Here is an 18,465-nt window from a genome sequence, read left to right on the forward strand (position 1 = left end):
CATTCCTCAGCTGAACAGGAGCAAATAATAAAGTCTGCAAAATACAAATACGAATTGCATCACTTCGTCCAATCTGCTGTTGAGTACTGATTTTCCCCTATAATCAAGGCTAAAGCAACTGAAAGAAATAGAAGTCATTCCCATGGCTGTCCTCTGTCATTGTTTAAATGGCCAAATGTGTGTTTTAAGAAGTTTCTTTGCTTGAGACTTCTGGGTCCTGTGAGGCTGGTATGTCACTCATACAAACAAACAAAAAAACAGAACAGCAGTCTGTGCTTAGATCACCACCTCTGGTGACAGTACTGAGTAGAAATCAATATAAGGAAGGTTTGTACTTCTTTGGGTATGGTGGGTACCCATGCCCCGTTAATACACTGTGGTGTACTTTGCAAAGAACTTGTTCAGTTCAAAACAGATTTGCTTTGTGCTGGGTGTGTCTCTAACAGCCTGTACCCATTGCCTCCTATGTTCCTTGCAGTTTTCTTCTGCAGGTTTGCTCTGTTTCAGAGCTCTGAGAACGAAGGGACTTTCACTGCAGTTTCAGGAGATGATGGTAAATAGTACTCTAGAGACAGCGTGGATACTCTGATAATAGTGCTCTACCTTGCAGTACCGGAGAATATTTCTCTGTAGCAGAACAAAAGGTTAATGAAGCAAGAGGACAGAGGAAGTATGGACTGGAGGAATAAGAAACCAGTGGGAGTGGGAGTGGAATCTGGGAAGTGACCGTGGGGAAATACTGGCTGCTGAGAACTTAGGAGAAAAAAGTTTACATATGTACAGGCAGGGAAACTAGGATTAAAGAGAAGAAGCTGATAGTGAAAGAATGAAATCAGAATGGAGGTGATACGGGTTTGATGGGCTGTGGAAGATTGGACATCTCAATTTCTGAGGTGAGCTTTGGAGGTGATAGGAATAGAATTACAGCTGAGATGGAAGCAGGGGTCCAGTGCATACACCAAGGGAACTGGGATGAGCCAAGGAATTTGGGGAAGACCATGCTGTGTTTAGAAGAGAAGAAAAATCAGTTCTGATCACCAAAGGAGTAAACTTCTTCAAAACAAAAACCTGGAGTAAAGCTCTTAATTTTAATGGAATCTAAAAAGTGCTCAGCAGAGATGCGAGGTTTATGACATTATTTTTCCCCATAACATACATGAAGTTGGCTTCTTTTTCCTTAACTGTAAAAATTCCTCATGTAAAGTTATTTCTGAGCCTCACAAGCTTCACTGTGCAAGAAGTACTTGTTCCTCTGAGTGCTTTCAAGGTTTGCAGTTCTGTTTTAGCATAGTGCAGAAAACAGAGTGAGCTTTTTCATGTTTTCTGCTATTTTGTGAGACGGGGTGGAGGAGGTCAGTTTGGTTTTATTATACTAATTATTCTTCTTATTTCTCTTAGGAACATACTGAAAGATAAAACATGGAAAAATGGAGTCTCGAGGTGACTCATGTTTTTGTTTAGCTTGAACTAGGGCCAGCTTCTAAGAGGAACTTGCATGCTTTTACAAAGTGTTTTATACTGAAGTTACATTTCCAGAGGCCTCCATAGCATGTGTTTGTTTTCAGTTAGGAACATGGTTTTGGTGGGTCACTGTAAAATAAATACAACTATTTCTGCAGTCTGCAGGTTGCAATTCTTTGGCGTATTCCGAGTCAGCAAAATTCAAGAGGGAGAATGTTATTCAGAGAATGGGATTGGTGAATTTTTATGATTTGCTTTGTAATGAAATGTCTTCATTATGCTATGTCACGTGATGCAAAAAGTTTAATTTCACATAGAGTTTCGTTGTTATTTTATAAACATTTCTACATTTTTGTAAGGCAGCTAAAATTTATTTTCAACGTGGGCCACTTTGAGTTTTGAAATTGAACTTTTACCTTGTGTTTTTATGCTGTAAGGCCTTCTAAGGTTTGTGTGCCAATCTGTTTGGTTCCCAAGATACAGTAGAACAGAAACTGATTTCTGAGTGTCATTCAAGTTAATGGTGTGGCTTTGCTTGCATGAGAGTCAGGCTGGTTACACGGGGAATCTGAGATACCAGCAATATTATCTATACTTAAAATGAAGAGATTGAGTGCCCTGGAGGCAATACCAGCACTGCTCTTCGTGCTCTGTAATATCTGTTGTTCAAGTCACAAGATACAAGCTGTTAGGCATTAAATCAGTAGCCGTGCTGTCACTGCTGTGACCCCAGGGACCCTGGAGAGCTGCAGAATTGCACATCGGTTGGTACCTGGGATCTGCTGGCAGGTTCTAGCTCTGCTTCTCACTTTTCTTTGGCTTTTGCTGCTGTCACTTCTGGTGACTGGGTCAGCAGTGGGCCTGAAGAATGGGAGGATTGCAGCTTCGGGAGTAAACAGGGTTTTGTGGTAAGCCAGCTGCATTTAAACCATGGGTGGTCAGGTGCCTGTGCCAATTTTAGTTAAAATACAAATACTGCTTTGAAAAGACCTGGGGAAAAAAAAAAAAAAAAGTAAATTGTAATAATGTTTCTGCTTTTGTGAATTAATTTTTTAAAGTTGTGAGTGAATCAGGATTGAAGTTAGTTGCAGTAAATGGATGTTTATAAAAGGTTGTTTATAAAGCCAGGTGCAACATGTGAATTATTGCATATATATATCCATGTGAAAATATTTATTGGAGTAAAAGCCTGATACAAAACCGATGGCTTTACTGATACATGATAACCCTAATTCACAAAATACTCTTGTGTCAAAACGACGTGATGGTACTCTATTAGTTATCAGTGACTGCGTATAACAGTGTATAACTGGGTGTAACAGGGTGAGAGCTTTGCACAGTTGCTTCCGTAATGCCACTCAAGGTGGCTTTCTAATTTTGCCATTATAAATTCACAATAAGCAACGTTTAGAACAAAAAACATGAGCTGGCAGGGTGCACTTGCAGCCCAGAAAGCCAATTGTATCCTGTGTGGCATCAAAAGAAGCTTGGCCAGCAGGTCAAGGGAGGTGATTCTCCCCCTCTACTCTGCTATACTTTATCTATATTTCAGTATACTTGGGTATCTGTAAAACAGGAGACAAAAAAAAACAAACAAACACAACATCAATTTTGCAAAATAAGGAGTGTTTGTTATGATGCCTGTTTAGAAGGGATTTTTCCATTTGTATCATGACCTGAGTGGGACAGATGCAGATTTTGGCCAAGCAGAGCTGCAGCAGTTTGTACAATGGCTTTGTTGGTCTATTTCAGCAGCATGACAGACGTACGTAGTGGGCTGAGATTTGAGAGAAAAATGCTGAAGAAAGACATTAATTTTAATAATCTGTTAGTTATTTTAGTGTTTCATTAACACTCTAGTAAAACTTACAGTTCTACAGTAAAACTTAGAGATCATTTTATGTCTTCAGTGTTTGTGTTCATCTTTCACTTCAGAGCACTTCGCTAAAATTCTTCAGATGATTTAAAGTTTTGTATGCTTGTAGTTCAGAGCTAATAAAGTTGCCTTTCCTACCTACCTGTGAGAAGAGTTTGACTGCACAATTCTTACTAAAATCAATATGCATTGTATGATTTGATGTACAGCCCCTGTCATGAAATGTCCCTTGGTATACATTTTGTTATGTGATTTGTGATAGCGTCCCATCTACTGATCTTTAATGTTTTCCAATGATAAAGAGTGTTGCAGAGTTAATGATTGGACTATGTGTTATGCAATACATTTGGGGACTAATTCTGAAATGTTTTTTTTTCATTTGCAGGGATATTAAACCAGACAACATTTTGATGGATATGAATGGACATATTCGATTAGCAGATTTTGGTTCTTGTCTGAAACTGATGGAAGATGGAACGGTAAATTAGAAAGAATGATATATTCATAAACACGTTTTCCTCAGTCCCTTGCTAGCCACTAAAATATATGTTAATAAAGAGAAAAGGTGCCTTATGTCAAATGAAATGGAATTGCAATGGTATTGGTATGTAACTAGCCTGAGTTCAAAATACTACTGCATGCTGTCTGGACTTACTGTTCATAAAATGCTTTGGTTAATATATGTAATCATATATATTCTCTCAAATATAACACTCCAGGGCGTGATATGTGCCCTAAAACCTAATTAATCAATAACAACTCTAGACTAACCTTTGGCAGTTTCTCTTTCTCTTTTATTAAATATTCATAAGAGTTTATCAAAAAATGTCATTGGAATGCCTATTAATGAAGTAACTTGGATACTTAAGTGTTCTTTTATAAATTTAGAAGCTTTTTTTTGTGTTTAGGTTAAACTAGGCTAAGTTTATATACATGCACAGTGCCACAAGCTGCAGTGTCTGTAATGATGGAAGTTGATTTTAGTCCTGCAAATGTAACTTCTACAGGTCCAATCTTCAGTGGCCGTTGGAACGCCAGACTACATCTCTCCAGAAATCTTACAGGCCATGGAAGATGGAAAAGGGAAGTATGGGCCTGAGTGTGACTGGTGGTCCCTGGGCGTTTGCATGTATGAAATGCTTTATGGAGAAACACCCTTTTATGCTGAGTCCTTGGTGGAGACCTATGGGAAAATAATGAACCACAAAGTTAGTGCATTTTCTCTTTCTGTCTCTCTCTCAGCTAATTTTAATAAGCAATAGAGTAACTTGGAGGTGTATTTAAAAATGAGGTTTTATGTAATGATTATGTCAATGTTTATAAATGTAGAACATAAAGTATGTTTCCGTATAGAGTTTATGGTTATGGATTGCAGATGGCTTTGCTTTGGGATAAAGCAGTTCAAAGCTAAAATGTGGATTTGGAAACATGGCTGCTAGTTTGCTCTATGGAACAAGTCTTGGATACGTTGTATTGCTCCTTTTGTGTTACTTTCTTCTGTTGGTTCTACTGGTTGGCCTATACAGCAGATTCTTAAGTGTTCTTCCACTTGTGCAGAATCCTACAGTTTAAGAGAAATTCAAATAAGAAAATCTAGGAGATACATTTTTAATAGGTTCTATCTTTTGTCAGAAGTCTTTTTCCTAGAAACCTTACTATGTAAATTTAAGAACATGCGTATTTGCACATTTGTTTTTCTACATAATAGTTTTCACTCAGAAGAGTGATTTCTCCAACTTTCTGGTGGTAACAAACTGTTTGCTCTTATCTTAATTTTTAAGGAGAGGTTTCAGTTTCCTGCTCAAGTGACAGATGTCTCTGAAAGTGCAAAGGACCTCATCCGAAGGCTCATTTGTAGCAGAGAACATCGACTTGGGCAAAATGGGATAGAAGACTTTAAGAACCATCCATTTTTTGCTGGAATTGATTGGGATAACATTAAAAACTGTGACGCACCTTACATCCCAGAAGTCAGCAGCCCCACTGATACCTCAAACTTTGATGTGGATGATGATTGCTTAAAAAATTCTGTAAGTATATAATTAACATTTTGACAAATCTGTTTTTGTTTTATACTTTACAACAAGACAAAATGGCAGTTCATTTCTGTGTGTTCATGATGTTCTGCACAAATAATAAATAAATGAAGCTTTGAAGAACCTGCAGGGGGGCATAAATTCATAGCTTGTAGTCTGATCTTCCAAGTATATATCTGTAGGGATAATTTCTGTTAAATATTGTGCAGTCATTGTAACTTCACATGCTTTACTCACACTATAACTTATTTGTAGTGACAACTTCTTAATGTCCAGGTTTTATAAATAATAATATATTGATATGTAGATAGTCTGCAAGCCACGATTTCTAATAGAACATTGTTGGTTTTTGTATTAAGTTTGCATAATGCATTTAGTTGTAGTGCTGTATTAGTAATTGCTTGTATCTCTGCCAAATCTCAGTTCATTCTGACTAAAATTTTTCAAACTTCTTTTCTGACTTAAGTTGAGCTTTAGAAAATTTAGGAAAAATGTTACAGCTGTTTTTTTCAGGAGCAATCTTAGTGAGAAATAAATAATTTTGCCTTTGCTAAAAAGCTTGCAGCTGATGATTTTTAACAATCTTAGTTTTTCTATGCTATTAAACAGGACCTTTGACAGATGATAGGGATCCTAGCATCAGAGAAATGCCTTGTGTCATCTCTTTGGAAATGCATTTTTATTTATTGAAGGGTGCAGAAATCTGTTGTTTGCATGTGAGGTGAAGCATTTGCACTGCTTTTGCTTTTGTTTTCTGAACTGCTTATGCTTCTCAGTTCCATTGAGCTTCCTGGACCCACAAATAAGCTTTAGTCAACATGACTTGATATAGGCAGGATGTGACTGTTGTTTGCATTCCCCTTCCTCCAACAGCACAGTAAAACCAGATGAAATCCAGTGGTAGAGGTATGTGGTATGGAACACCTTTCAAGCAGACAGATCAGGCGAATCAGTCTAGCTACATAAGAACAACATGCATTTTTTACGTTTTTTTCATCAGTTCTTATACTGAATGTCAAAATGTCTGGAAGAGGTGGAAAAACTCTCAACTTGAACTATATGAAAAGTAATAAATTCTGTGGCTACAGTGTGTAAAGCAGTCCTAATTCTCAGTTGTTTTCCACTTGAATCTGGTATTGCCCATTTCCCTTCACAACTATTTTTATCTTACAACTTTTTTATACCAGCTTCCAATACATTTGCATATTATTTTGTCCAGGGACAACTGTCAGGATTGGGTGGTAAAAATGGATTCTGTCTGTAGCAGGTGTTTGTAAAACTTGATTACTTTTTGTACCTTATTCACACTGTCTAAGCTTCTCCTGTCTAGGGGCCTTTTTTGATATGAAGATCATTTTTCTGCTAGGTTTTAAGGTCAAATTTGTGAAGTAATATAGTTGATGTCACCACCAAAGAAGTAATTTTGGATTTCTTCTTCTTTCTCTGTTTGATTTCAGGGAAAAAAAAAAAAAAAAAAAGCATTAAATTTTCTTTTATTTCAAATGCTTTATCACTTTCAGGGTCACAAGCTTCTTCACAGGGGGTTGCCTTTGATGACCATTATGTAAGCAGGCATTATGCAAGACAGACTGGGCGGCAACCTGTAGTGTAACAACATAAACCTTGCATCTTGGGATTAAACAGGAAACTTTTAACAATATACTTAAGAATATTAGAACTCATAAGATTTCCAGAAATGTAGCAACAGGGTTGTTTTAGCCTGAAGAGAAACTCAAAGATTTGTCTTGATTTGTAGTTGTCTGTAGTTTGTTGATTTGTCTGGCAGAGAAAAGGAACAACGATGATAAAAATGTTCAAAATACTAATGAGGTTAGAAAACCCTCTTATAATACTTTTTTCTAGAAAATGTCTAACTATTGTTCCCTCAAAATAGAGAGAGCCTACTCAGAAAAGGGGTAAATCTATGGGCAAAAGCGCTGCTGACTGAAGAGCAGAGAGGAGTAAAAGAGGGAATGAAAAATACTGTGTGTGCTAACAGCTTCTTGAAAAATGGAAGGAATCGATTGTCTTTTAATCTTTAGTATATTCCGCTTTCCTCCAGTGATAGCCTGTTTAATCAGAAAAACATTTTTATGCCAGCGTGTTATATTTTTATATATTGCCAGCTATTATAGGTAGATTTAGGTGATGCCATTTCATATTTGAGCTGTACATAAGGATGACTGAGAATCTAGTTAATATGATATTGTCACTAACATTTCACACATGGTTAAACTCTTTTTTTATTATTTTTCTAATCCAGTGGGATATTACTTGCTCAACTGTTGTGTTATTTTTCTAGGAGACAATGCCTCCACCATCACACACTGCATTTTCTGGCCATCATTTACCATTTGTGGGTTTCACATATACGAGTAGCTGGTAAGTAAGATTTCTGAAATTGTCAGTAGGATAGTTCCATAATATCCTGTTTCTCTCTGAAACCCACAGTAGACAGATTAGAAAGGAATGTGGTATACTGAGGAGATTACCAGGGAATAAGCTAAAATGCTGTATGTCCAAAACAGTGAACCTTCTGCAGGTAAAATTTACATCAATCTAAAGGTCACCAACTGTGTTCAGGGGTGTTATGTTGAAAATGGTGGTTTTCAGACAGTGTAAGAAGTTGACCACTTATGGCAAAGATAAGATCAGATATGTGGACCCAGAGAGAACTTGGCCTATAAGTCTTTAAAAACTGTTTTATTTCTAGTCCTTTGAAACTCTTGTAAGTTTGAATGGAAACAACAAAAAAATATTCTTAATTGATATTTTGTATTAACATGGTATTTGTCATGGTCATCTCTACTGCTAAGTAAAACAGTAACAACAAAATCTACGTACTCTTCCTTAATCATTATTTACTTATTTTTAAAAAGGATTACAACTATTGAAAAGCCAGGCATGTTTCTGCAAATGTGCTTAGTACTGGTTATGTGAGATGACCTGTAGACTTCAAAAGGATTATTTGCATAAGTAGCAGTATGTGTAAATGAGTATACACAAAACCAAGGCCTCACAGTATTTCTGATATATAGATGCTCTGATTTTCATGTGATAATTTCACACTGTTTGTTGTAGTTGTTATAAGTAAAGTATTTGGCAAAGTTGATGAATAATTCTAAAATAAACTGTTACTCTAATCTTACTCTTTAGAAAATCACTTTTTGCTATCTGGAAGCTAACTTGAACTGTCTGTAATGGTCATTTTTAATCAGGAGTTTATTCACTTTTATATTATTAAAAATGTACTGGGGATATCAGTCATGCTAGGTAGAAATGAATTCAAGTTTTATTAAGCACATATTGACAAAGTATTATTTTATTGTGTAATGATTTATGTAGTTATTCACAATTTAAACAACTTTACTGTTTGTTTTTTAAATTTTAAACACATCCTGTTGTAAAATCAAATACTGTTTTATTTTCTTTCCCAGTGTGCTTTCAGACCGCAGCTGTCTCAGACTGACAGCTGGACCACCCTCCATGGATCTTGATGCGAGTATCCAAAGAACTTTGGAGGACAGTTTAGCAACAGAAGCTTATGAGAGGAGAATAAGACGTCTAGAACAGGAAAAGCTTGAACTTAGTAGAAAACTGCAAGGTAGAAAAATCTTTCAGTCATGATTTTGACTTAATTAGCTTTCTGTTATGTGAAGCACAGTTTATTCAGTGGAGAAAAAAAATATAACTCATGGAATGCTTTCTAGAAGAAAAAAAAATCTCTTATTTCTGTTGACATATTAAACTTCTAATAGTCTTTATGCTTGAAATATCTTATGTATGCAACTTCTTAAAACATGCTAACACTGCTTGCACTATGTCTTATATAACCATTCTGGCGTAAAGATTTAATTGTAAAAATCTCTAAGAACTTAATTTGTCCAGTTGACAGTTGCCAAAAGTAATCGGCCCCTAGTCGTTAGAAATTATATATCGTAGCATCCTGAAAATAATTGGCATCATAGCATCCTGAAAAAATTGACCATTAGCCATTAGAAATTATAAATCATAGCATCCTAATCTGTAGACATGTATAGTTTTTTTTACAGGAGTAAGACTTGGTCTTGCTGGAGACTGGAAAAGATTTTTGACACATAAATGACTGTGTAACCTAATGCAGTGCTTGAATTCTCAATGGTGTATGTTGCTTTCTATTGTTCTGGGGGAAAAAAGAAACATGTTTTTTCATTAGATCTGTAGAGGCATTTAATAATAATTACAACTGTAGTTTTCTGAAATATTCATCGTAATTTAAATTTCTACCTCAGTGCTGTTTTTGCTTTAAGGTTTTGAGTCTGCGTGTTAGGTGTTAATGTCTGGGATATGGCCTTAAGTGCATACATGTAAAATGCCTCAGTAGAGGGCCTTTTTGGCATGTCTTAATTAACCAGTAATATCCTTCTGACCACCTAAATGTCAGGCATTGTGATTGGTTCTTCTCTCTTACATCTGTTTTTAGAGTCCACCCAGACAGTCCAGGCTCTGCAGTATTCAACAGTGGATGGCCCAATTACAGCAAGCAAAGATTTAGAAATTAAAAGCTTAAAAGAAGAAATTGAAAAGTTGAAGAAACAGGTAACAGGTAAGTTATAAATATTAATGTAACAACTGTAACAGTAAAGAATAATTTGACAAGATCTTTTTCCCCCAGTGCTTTCCTTTTAAAGAATTTTCTAATCTATTTTTACTTCTCATTTTATTGTTTGCTTCTCAGTTGTGGTGCAACATTTTTTTCAAATGCAGCTTAGTACTTAGTACTTGAGTAATTCCAGTTGCAAGGGAAAGGAAATTTCAGTGACTTCTGCTATTACCATTAGTGGTGAAGTTCCACTGGTTTTAAATTGTGGTATTGCTAATTTACATGGATGCAAATCAGGCTCTACCTAAGAATCTGAAACCATGACAAATTTCCTCTGTGATTCCTTGTGTCTTTTTGTTTTGTTTTTTTTTTTTCCTTCCAAGAATGTAGTGCAGGTGTAGATAGAGCAATTGCTTGGTTATTTTTTGCTCTATCAAAACTCATGGCTGTCATTTTACAATTCAAAGTCACTTTGCTGTCGTTTACAAGCCACTGTAACATACCTTAGTATTTCTCGTTTTATGTGCAGTTACATAGATAGTAAACTGGAAAGAAGGAAGGTATTGATTCTTGCTTACATGGCTAAACAAACTTGAGGGATGAAGACTTCAGTCTAGCAGTTTTAACAGTCTGAAAAATATTTAGTTTGTGGTTTAACCCAGTAGACAGCTAAATGCCACACATCTGTTTACTCACTCCTCCTGCCCACAGTGGGATGGGGAAGAAAATGGGCAAGTGCAAGAACTCAAGGTTGACTTAAGGACAATTCAATAAGAAAGAAAAACAACCCCTGCCAACACTCACACACAAAAAAAAGTACTTTAAGCTTGAAAGAACTTTAAGCTTGAAAAGCATTTTTGAAATTTGTGCAGGTAAAGAGCTGAATTTCTTAAATTAATGTCATGTTATGATTTTTTAGAACTCTCAAACTGGTTAAAAGCAAAGATCTACCTAGTGCAGTATCCTGTGTTCTGAAAGAGGCTACTGGAAACATTAATGGAGAGTCAAGGAAATTCAATATACCCAATTTATCTTTGCTATACTTACTCTCCCAGATTCACCATATTTTAAGAATTTCTAGAGTAAGGATGAATTTTATTTAGGAAAATTAACAAGACTGATGGAGATTGTTACGTATTGAGACTAGGAATGTAGAAAGAAGGAGGACAAATCCTATTTTTCTTGTCAACCCAAACAGGAGAAAGGGTGCATTTTATGAGAGAAAAATCAGATACGGTAGATTGAAATCTACTTGTATAACTGTAGGTTACCTGTGGCGAGGGAAAATACAGTGAGAAAAGGGTCAAAGAAACGAAAAAAAAAAAAGTTGTTCTGGTTTGTATTTGTGAAAAAGCATCATTCACTTCCTTCAGGAATGCCAGCAGGGGTACCCATAGAAAGAATAACTGGAAATTAACTTCCAGACATTTTAGTTGCTGTGTTTAGACTCTGCTGCTATGTTACAGGGCAGAAGCACACTATATATGAATTGCAGATTGTAGCACATAGATTATATTATGCTAAAATTGTGTGGTCTGAAAAAGTCTGTGTTACAGATGTACAGTTGGACAGCTTCTCTGGCGTGATGTAGCAGTTTTGCATTGTATCATAAGCATTATTTTTTGGATGTGAATGTGGATTAAGTAGCTCAGGGAGGATCTCACTAGTCTGAGTAATGTCCTGTTGGTGCTGTGTCAGAACAAAGGATTTTGTGAAGCTGTTCTCCAGCCAGATGTCCTTCCAATTGTTGCTGTAACGAGGAAAGGCAAGACATGATCAGAAATCTCTGTTCTGCAACAACACTCAGCTCCGGTTTTGGTTCCTTGGGACCAGTGAAAAGCAACATTCATTAGAACAGTTTTTTCATAAGAACATGCATATATAGAAAAGCAACAAAGTCAGTTTTAACTCATATTTTCCTCTTGACTTACTGAGCTGCAGCTCGGATTTTAGTGCATTCTTGCAAATATTACTCTCTTTCTTTGGTATTGAAAAAAAAAAAAAAAAAAAAAAAACAAAACAGTGTGGAACATTCTCCAACACAACTGATATCCATTTCTATTTATAAAAGAATTCAGTGTCTGGTAAAGGCAGGTAATATTGAGAATATTAATTAATATTATTTTCCCTTAAGTACCATTAAGAATTTTCTGTTTCGTGCCACATACATATTTCTATATTTATTCCTACAAACATGCACTTTTGGTTTTTGGGTTGGAAGTGAAAAATGTGATCAAATAAGGAAGACGTACAGTCATCTAATTCATGCCTAGTCACCACATAGCTTTCCCAGTATATATTTGAACACCTTGCCAGGTCCAGACATTACAGTCACTAAATAGAAGGCACTCATATGTGCCTTGAGTTGTACCTAATCCAAGTTAATTTCATAAAATTGGGAAGAGAGAATGTTGTATTTTACTTGATCTTATGATTGATGTGTGTGGGTTTTTTTTGTTTGTTTGTTTGTTTTAAGAAATAGATTTTAAAACTAAGTTATTGACATAAGACAGGCACAAACCAGATGATGGTCATGTCTGAGTGCGCGCAGATTTAGGGGAACTAGTTTCCAGCTTACTGAATGACCTTTAAAATATCTATATTTCCAAGTCTAGAACTGATGAACTTTTAAGAAGGTTCAGTTCAGGTGCAGAGCTGAACGTTATGCTTTTGGCTTATCTCTTGGGCAATTAAATGTAATGCAGTAACTTCCTACGGTGAGTGTTTGCATATATTAGCTAAAATGTGAGCAACAGCTAGAGTGCTTAGAAGGAAAATTACCATTTACTACTCACATGTTACAACCAGCTTTTATATTCTTTAACCTGTTTTGCTGCCTCTTCTGGAACTCTAAGTGTAAACACACATTTAAAAAGGTAATAAAAATGAATGTCAAATTGTGTCAAATTAAAGAGTGTAACCAGGGGAACCTTAGAAAAATATGATTATTTTTTTTGTCTGCCTATTTTTTCGGGTAATGACAAGCTAGCATATGCTTTCACTAGTTGAGGTCAAAGTTGTAATTTTTGTTCTGTAAGTTACATAGGAGAAATCTTTGAGGAATCTTTAACGTTGCCAAATATGTAAAAGGCAGGAACAGAAGAAAAAAACAGAGCTATGGAACAAAGTAGTTCATGCACAGAGGAAAGATTTATCTTGGATCAGCAGAGCCATATATAAACTTTCTTTTTGCTGGTGACTTCAGAGTAGCCTATGTAAGGCAGCCAGTTAATAATTTATGTCTTTGAGCTACATCTCTTATTTAAATGCATTCCTTTAAATTTTTAAACAAGAGTTAATGAATTAAAATGGTACTGAATATTTGTATGAGTACAAGGTAATGGTATTCTTTTACTTATAAAATTCTTGTGTTTCAGAAATTACAGTTCCTCGAAATGTATTTTTTTATTTGATTTCCCTAATAGTCAGTCTCTTAGGGTTGCATTTATGAAAAGGCTGTAAACGGCTCTATCAAGAGTATGGATGGGTCCTTGTTCTGTGGATAAATACATACAATCCGAAGTCCTGCCACAACTATGAAATATCAAGGCATTTTGCCTTTGGTTTTAGAAATCAGAATTAACCCACCTTCACATATATCTTGCTTTAAATATGTGTTTTTAAGTGACAAGCTAGAAAGAAAACACTATCCAGAAATTTTCAGTTTTCTGTTTTATATTTTATGGTTGCCAGCTTTTTATATTAAAGCATTTGAGAGTATTAATATGACATTATTTAGCTGTGTCATAGAAATGTACTTTCATTGTATAAATGACAGTAAGAAAATGGTATAGTAGTTTTTCTGTACTTAGAGTAGTAAAGTAGGTCACATAAACACAAATGGTTTTTATACTAGAAGTAAGTAAAATCTTCTGGAGTTAATTTTAAGTGTATGAACAGAGAATGTTTACCAGCTCTCTCGCGCATTGGTTACTTTTGCTGATTCTTTCTGGGGGAGTTCATGGGGAGAAGGAAACTCTTTGTAGTTATGATACGCTGTAAGGAAAGATATATTAGGTATCATGATATCATTAAGTATCATTGGCCCAGCCAGCACGGGTTCACGAAAGGCAGGTCGTGCTTGTCCAGCCCCCATCTCCTCTTATGACTGTGTGACCAGACTAGGTGAGGGAAGGGCTGTTGATGTAGTCTACTTAGACTTCAGCAAAGCCTTTGACGCAGTCTCCCACAGTATTTTCCTGGGGAAACTGGCTGCCCGTGGCCTGGACAGGTACGCTCTTCTCTGGGCAAATAACTGGCTGGAGGGCCGTGCCCAGCGGGTTGTGGTTAATGGAGCTAAGTCCAGCTGACATCCCGTTACAAGTGATGTCCCCCAGGAGTCGGTACTGGGGTCTATCTTCTTCAATATCTTTATTGATGACCTGGATGAGGGGGTTGAGCGCACCCTCAGTAAGTTTGAAGATGACACCAAACTGGGAGGTAGAGTCGGTCTGCCTGAGGGCAGGGTGGCCCTTCAGAGGGATCTGGATAGGCTGGACTGCTGGGCTGAGGCGAATGGGATGAGGTTTAACAAGGCCAAGCACCTGGTCCTGCACTTTGGTCACAACAACCTCATGCAGTGCTATAGGCTTGGGGAGAGTGGTTAGAAGACTGTGAAGAGGACAGGGACCTGGGAGTGTTGATCAGTGCTCAGCTGAACATGAGCCGGCAGTGTGCCCAGGTGGTCAAGAAGGCCAAGGACATCCTGGCCTGTATTAGAAATAGCGTAGCCAGCAGGAGCAGGGAGCTGATCGTCCCATTGTATTCTGCTCTGGTGAGGCTGCACCTCTAGTACTGTGCTCAGCTTTGGGCCCCTCACCACAAGAAGTACATCGAGGCCCTGGAGGGGCTATGAAGCTGGTGAAGGGCTTGGAGCACAAGTCCTGTGAGGAGCGGCTGAGGGAGCTGGGAAGTGCCTGAAAGGAGACTGTGATGAGGAAGAGGTTGGCCTCTGCTCTCAGATAACTAATGATAGGACTCAAGGAAATGGCCATAAGTTGCACCTGGGGAGATATAGATTAGATAGCAGGAAAAACTCTTTCTCTCAAAGAGTGGTCAGGCGCTGGAGCGGCCTGCCCAGGGAGCTGGTGGAGTCGCCATTCCTCACGGTATTCAGGAAGCGCCTGGAAAAGGTGCTACGAGATAAGATTTAGTAGCTTAGTGGGTAGTATTGGTGATAGGAGGATGATTGGACTAGATGATCTTGTAGGTCCTTTCCAGCCTTGTGTTTCTATGATTCTGTGGTGTGCACAAGTCAAATGTATAGGTCATGTTACGGCATGCAGAACAGAATTATGTGTAGGGTGTGATTATTACAATCTGAAAAGGCAAGCTGTCATTTTCTACATTGTGTTGCATCAAGCTGTGACCTATTCTATTCTGTTAAGAGCAGATATGGCAGTTGAAACCACCTAATTCCTGTTATAAAGCCAGGTAAGAACTGCATTGGTTTGTGTTAATTTGAAACCAAATTACTGAAGAGGCTACTGAACAGCTAGAGTATGTTATTCTAGAATAACTTTTTCCTTAATATATTTAGAAATATGCTGCTTTTTCTAGATTCTGATCAGCTAGAACAGCAACTTGAAGAAGCCAGCACTGCAAGGCGGGAGTTGGATGATGCTTCCAGACAAATAAAGGCTTTTGAGAAACAAGTCAGAACACTGAAGCAAGAGAGGGAAGATCTTAATAAGGTAAAAGTGTTTTGTCAATGACTATTCTAAATCCTAAAGACTATTTTTACTTTTTAATTTTGCTTAAAATAACTTTTTAGTGTAAAATTAATGAGTAGGTAACAAATGTTTAATGTGACCTACTTTGCTTTCTGACTTTTTTTTTTAAGACAAGGACAGTATTTAAAGCATTATATGTAGGATTGCTGGGTGGTCCTAAGTGACTAATTCCAGATAATAAACTGCCCTATGATCCAAATTGCAGAATGGTTGCAAAGAAAGTTTTGTAATCTCAGATTAAGATGATAATTAGAGTGATTAGAAGATGGAGAAGAGAAGAACTATTTCAGACAACTATATTAATCTGAAATAAGGGTGAGACTGTAAAGGGAAAAAATGTTCAGAATTTACTATTAGGAGTGTGGCATGGAAATGTCCCAAGAAGGGAGATGTGAAAAGTAGAAAAATACCCCAAATATGAAGACTGAAAAATTATTTTTCTGATTTTAGTTTTCTCTATCTCCCTAATTCCTCATTTTCTTATTTAATAAAATACTGATTTCTGTGGCTACTTTGCCTTCATGATTAAATGAATTTGAAAATACAGTTTTGTGCAAAATACGTTAGTTTGCTTCTCATCATTATTTGTATTAGCACAGTATTGTAGAGTCCACGTTCAATGTTTATCTGCCGTCTGTATTTAACACTTTTTCTTTTGACTCATAAAGTTTTAAAAACCTTAAGAACTGCCAGTTTGTCTAAGAAGGACTATCTGTACTCTGAAACAACCTGTAGTGATTTGGACATTTTTTTTTTTTTTTTTTTTTTAAATCAGAAAATGCTTTTAAATTTGTATAATGTCAACAGTGCTAAATACTAATTCTTCCAGCCACTTTTCATCTTTAGACTTACTTTTCTTTGCTTCTTTGTTCTTCTCCAATTTGGCTGAACATCATTAAACCATACTAACTATTGTGATCCTTCATTCATAGTGTAATAAAACAGATCTAAGACAACAGCAAGCTTTGTGAAGGTTTTTCACTCTAGGGGTATCACAGCACTGGCTGTGTTTTTCATGTGGGTTCTTGTAAAAGAATGATTATCGTATATTATTGTTAAACACAGTGTTTTGTTGCCTGAAACATTCTGTAAAATTTATATTGTGGTGTAGTGTGTGGAAATGATTGCCAATGTGTAGGTCAGTTTTTAAAAGCTTTTAAAGTAGAAATTTTCATAGACCAGAGTTCTCCATTCACTTCATGCAGAAGCCTTTTTTAAAAAGTGGGATGAATGCTATTATTTTTATTAATTTACATAGATCATGAAAAACTATGTCAATGATATTTTTTAAGATAGCAAGGTATTTTTATGTTTTAATGTGAGTGCTTGAAAGCCTTTGTATTGAAGAGCAAATTCACACTTCGATTAAGTTTGTGCAGTTTAACTGACTTCAGTAGTAAAACCTGGCCTCTTACCTTATTTATAGAAGCATACAATCTGTATTGTAGATGCATTTATCAAAAGAAATGAGTATGTAGTTTCTGTTCACTCTGGAGGTTTTAGATGCACATCCAGAGAATTGGCCTTGCAGCTTTCTAGGTTTATTACTTAATTCTTTTTTTAAACTGTAGGAACTGGCAGAGTCTAGTGACAGATTAAAATCCCAAGCCAAAGAGTTGAAAGATGCACACAGCCAGCGGAAATTGGCAATGCAGGAGTTCTCAGAGATGAACGAGCGGCTGACAGACTTGCACTCTCAAAAACAAAAACTTGCCCGCCAGCTCCGAGATAAGGAGGAAGAAATGGAAGTGGTGATGCAAAAAGTAGAAAGTTTAAGGCAAGAGTTACGCAGAACAGAGAGACTTAAAAAAGAAGTAAGTAGTGAGAAGACTGTTTAGAATCTATGAAATTGTAGTTTTATGTAAGGTTTTCCAAAAAATGTATTTTTTGAATGTTATCTGTGAATCTTTATGTCTTTGTTATTTCAAACAGTACCAATTTTTATTTTCTAAAAATTTGAAGTGTCCAGGTTAGTGCTGAAGATTTGTCTTTCTTATTGAAAATCATCAATAGATTTTGATAAAATATAAGAATTCTGCCTATTAAAAATTGTGTATTTTTGTAGCTGGAAGTCCAAGCTGAAGCTGCAGCTGCTGAAGCATCCAAAGACAGGAAATTGCGAGAGAAGAGCGAGCAGTACTCTAAAGAGTTGGAAAGTGAAGTAGAAGGGCTAAAGGTTAGTGTGTTCAGGTATTGGCACCTGCAGACTTGCTAGTCAACTAGGACTGGATCTGATTGAATTGCTTTCAGATGTAAGACAAAAGGATATTGTTAGTTTGACACTCCAGTTGATGCTGAATATTAATGCAAGCATGAATCGCATTATTGTCCAGAAAAATGAATATTTGCCTGTTGCAGCTTTCAGACCTGTGTGTTACAGCCAACTGAAATATTTCTCAATACTCAATTTTTTGAAACAAATTGCTTCCATTATTACTTTGTTTACCTGGTAAAAGCATTTTTAATGGAGGGTAGCTGACTATTTAAGATGCACTTGCAGCCTGTGTGGGTTTCTGTATAGGTTTTTTATGTATTGTATTGTAAGTGAAGAAACCCATCTTTCTTTTCAAAGTAGGAGTCAACTGATGTAGCCATGAAGGAAAAGTTTTAGTGTATTTAGTGTTGAATTAATTTTGATTAGATTGTTCACACGTGCTTGTGTTTTCAGAAACAGAAATTTAAGTAAGTCAAGAATATTAACTGTTATTTTATTCTATGCCTTAGCATTGTATATGGTGCTCTGAAGAACAAAGACTTTCTCAAAAACGGGATGAGTTT

The 18,465-nt window shown here is 36.4% G+C and overlaps 1 protein-coding gene across 6 annotated transcripts in view; it reads left to right on the forward strand.

The window, feature by feature from the left end:
* The window catches only part of CDC42BPA (CDC42 binding protein kinase alpha), a 153,725-nt gene that overhangs the window by 73,233 nt on the left and 62,027 nt on the right, over nucleotides 1–18,465 (forward strand). For 5 of the 6 annotated variants that reach the window (XM_084514987.1, XM_084514982.1, XM_084514983.1 and 2 more), the window contains exons 7-15: nucleotides 3,723–3,816; nucleotides 4,345–4,545; nucleotides 5,119–5,367; nucleotides 7,676–7,755; nucleotides 8,811–8,977; nucleotides 9,836–9,958; nucleotides 15,515–15,648; nucleotides 17,259–17,501; nucleotides 17,753–17,863. In XM_084514987.1, the coding sequence (XP_084371113.1) occupies nucleotides 3,723–3,816; nucleotides 4,345–4,545; nucleotides 5,119–5,367; nucleotides 7,676–7,755; nucleotides 8,811–8,977; nucleotides 9,836–9,958; nucleotides 15,515–15,648; nucleotides 17,259–17,501; nucleotides 17,753–17,863 (1,402 nt within the window). The remainder of the gene's footprint in view (nucleotides 1–3,722; nucleotides 3,817–4,344; nucleotides 4,546–5,118; nucleotides 5,368–7,675; nucleotides 7,756–8,810; nucleotides 8,978–9,835; nucleotides 9,959–15,514; nucleotides 15,649–17,258; nucleotides 17,502–17,752; nucleotides 17,864–18,465) is intronic. The other variant, XM_084514986.1, reaches the window with a different exon arrangement.

This window comes from Aythya ferina (assembly GCF_964211825.1).
Source record: "Aythya ferina genome assembly, chromosome: 3".
Classification (NCBI taxonomy): domain Eukaryota; kingdom Metazoa; phylum Chordata; class Aves; order Anseriformes; family Anatidae; genus Aythya; species Aythya ferina.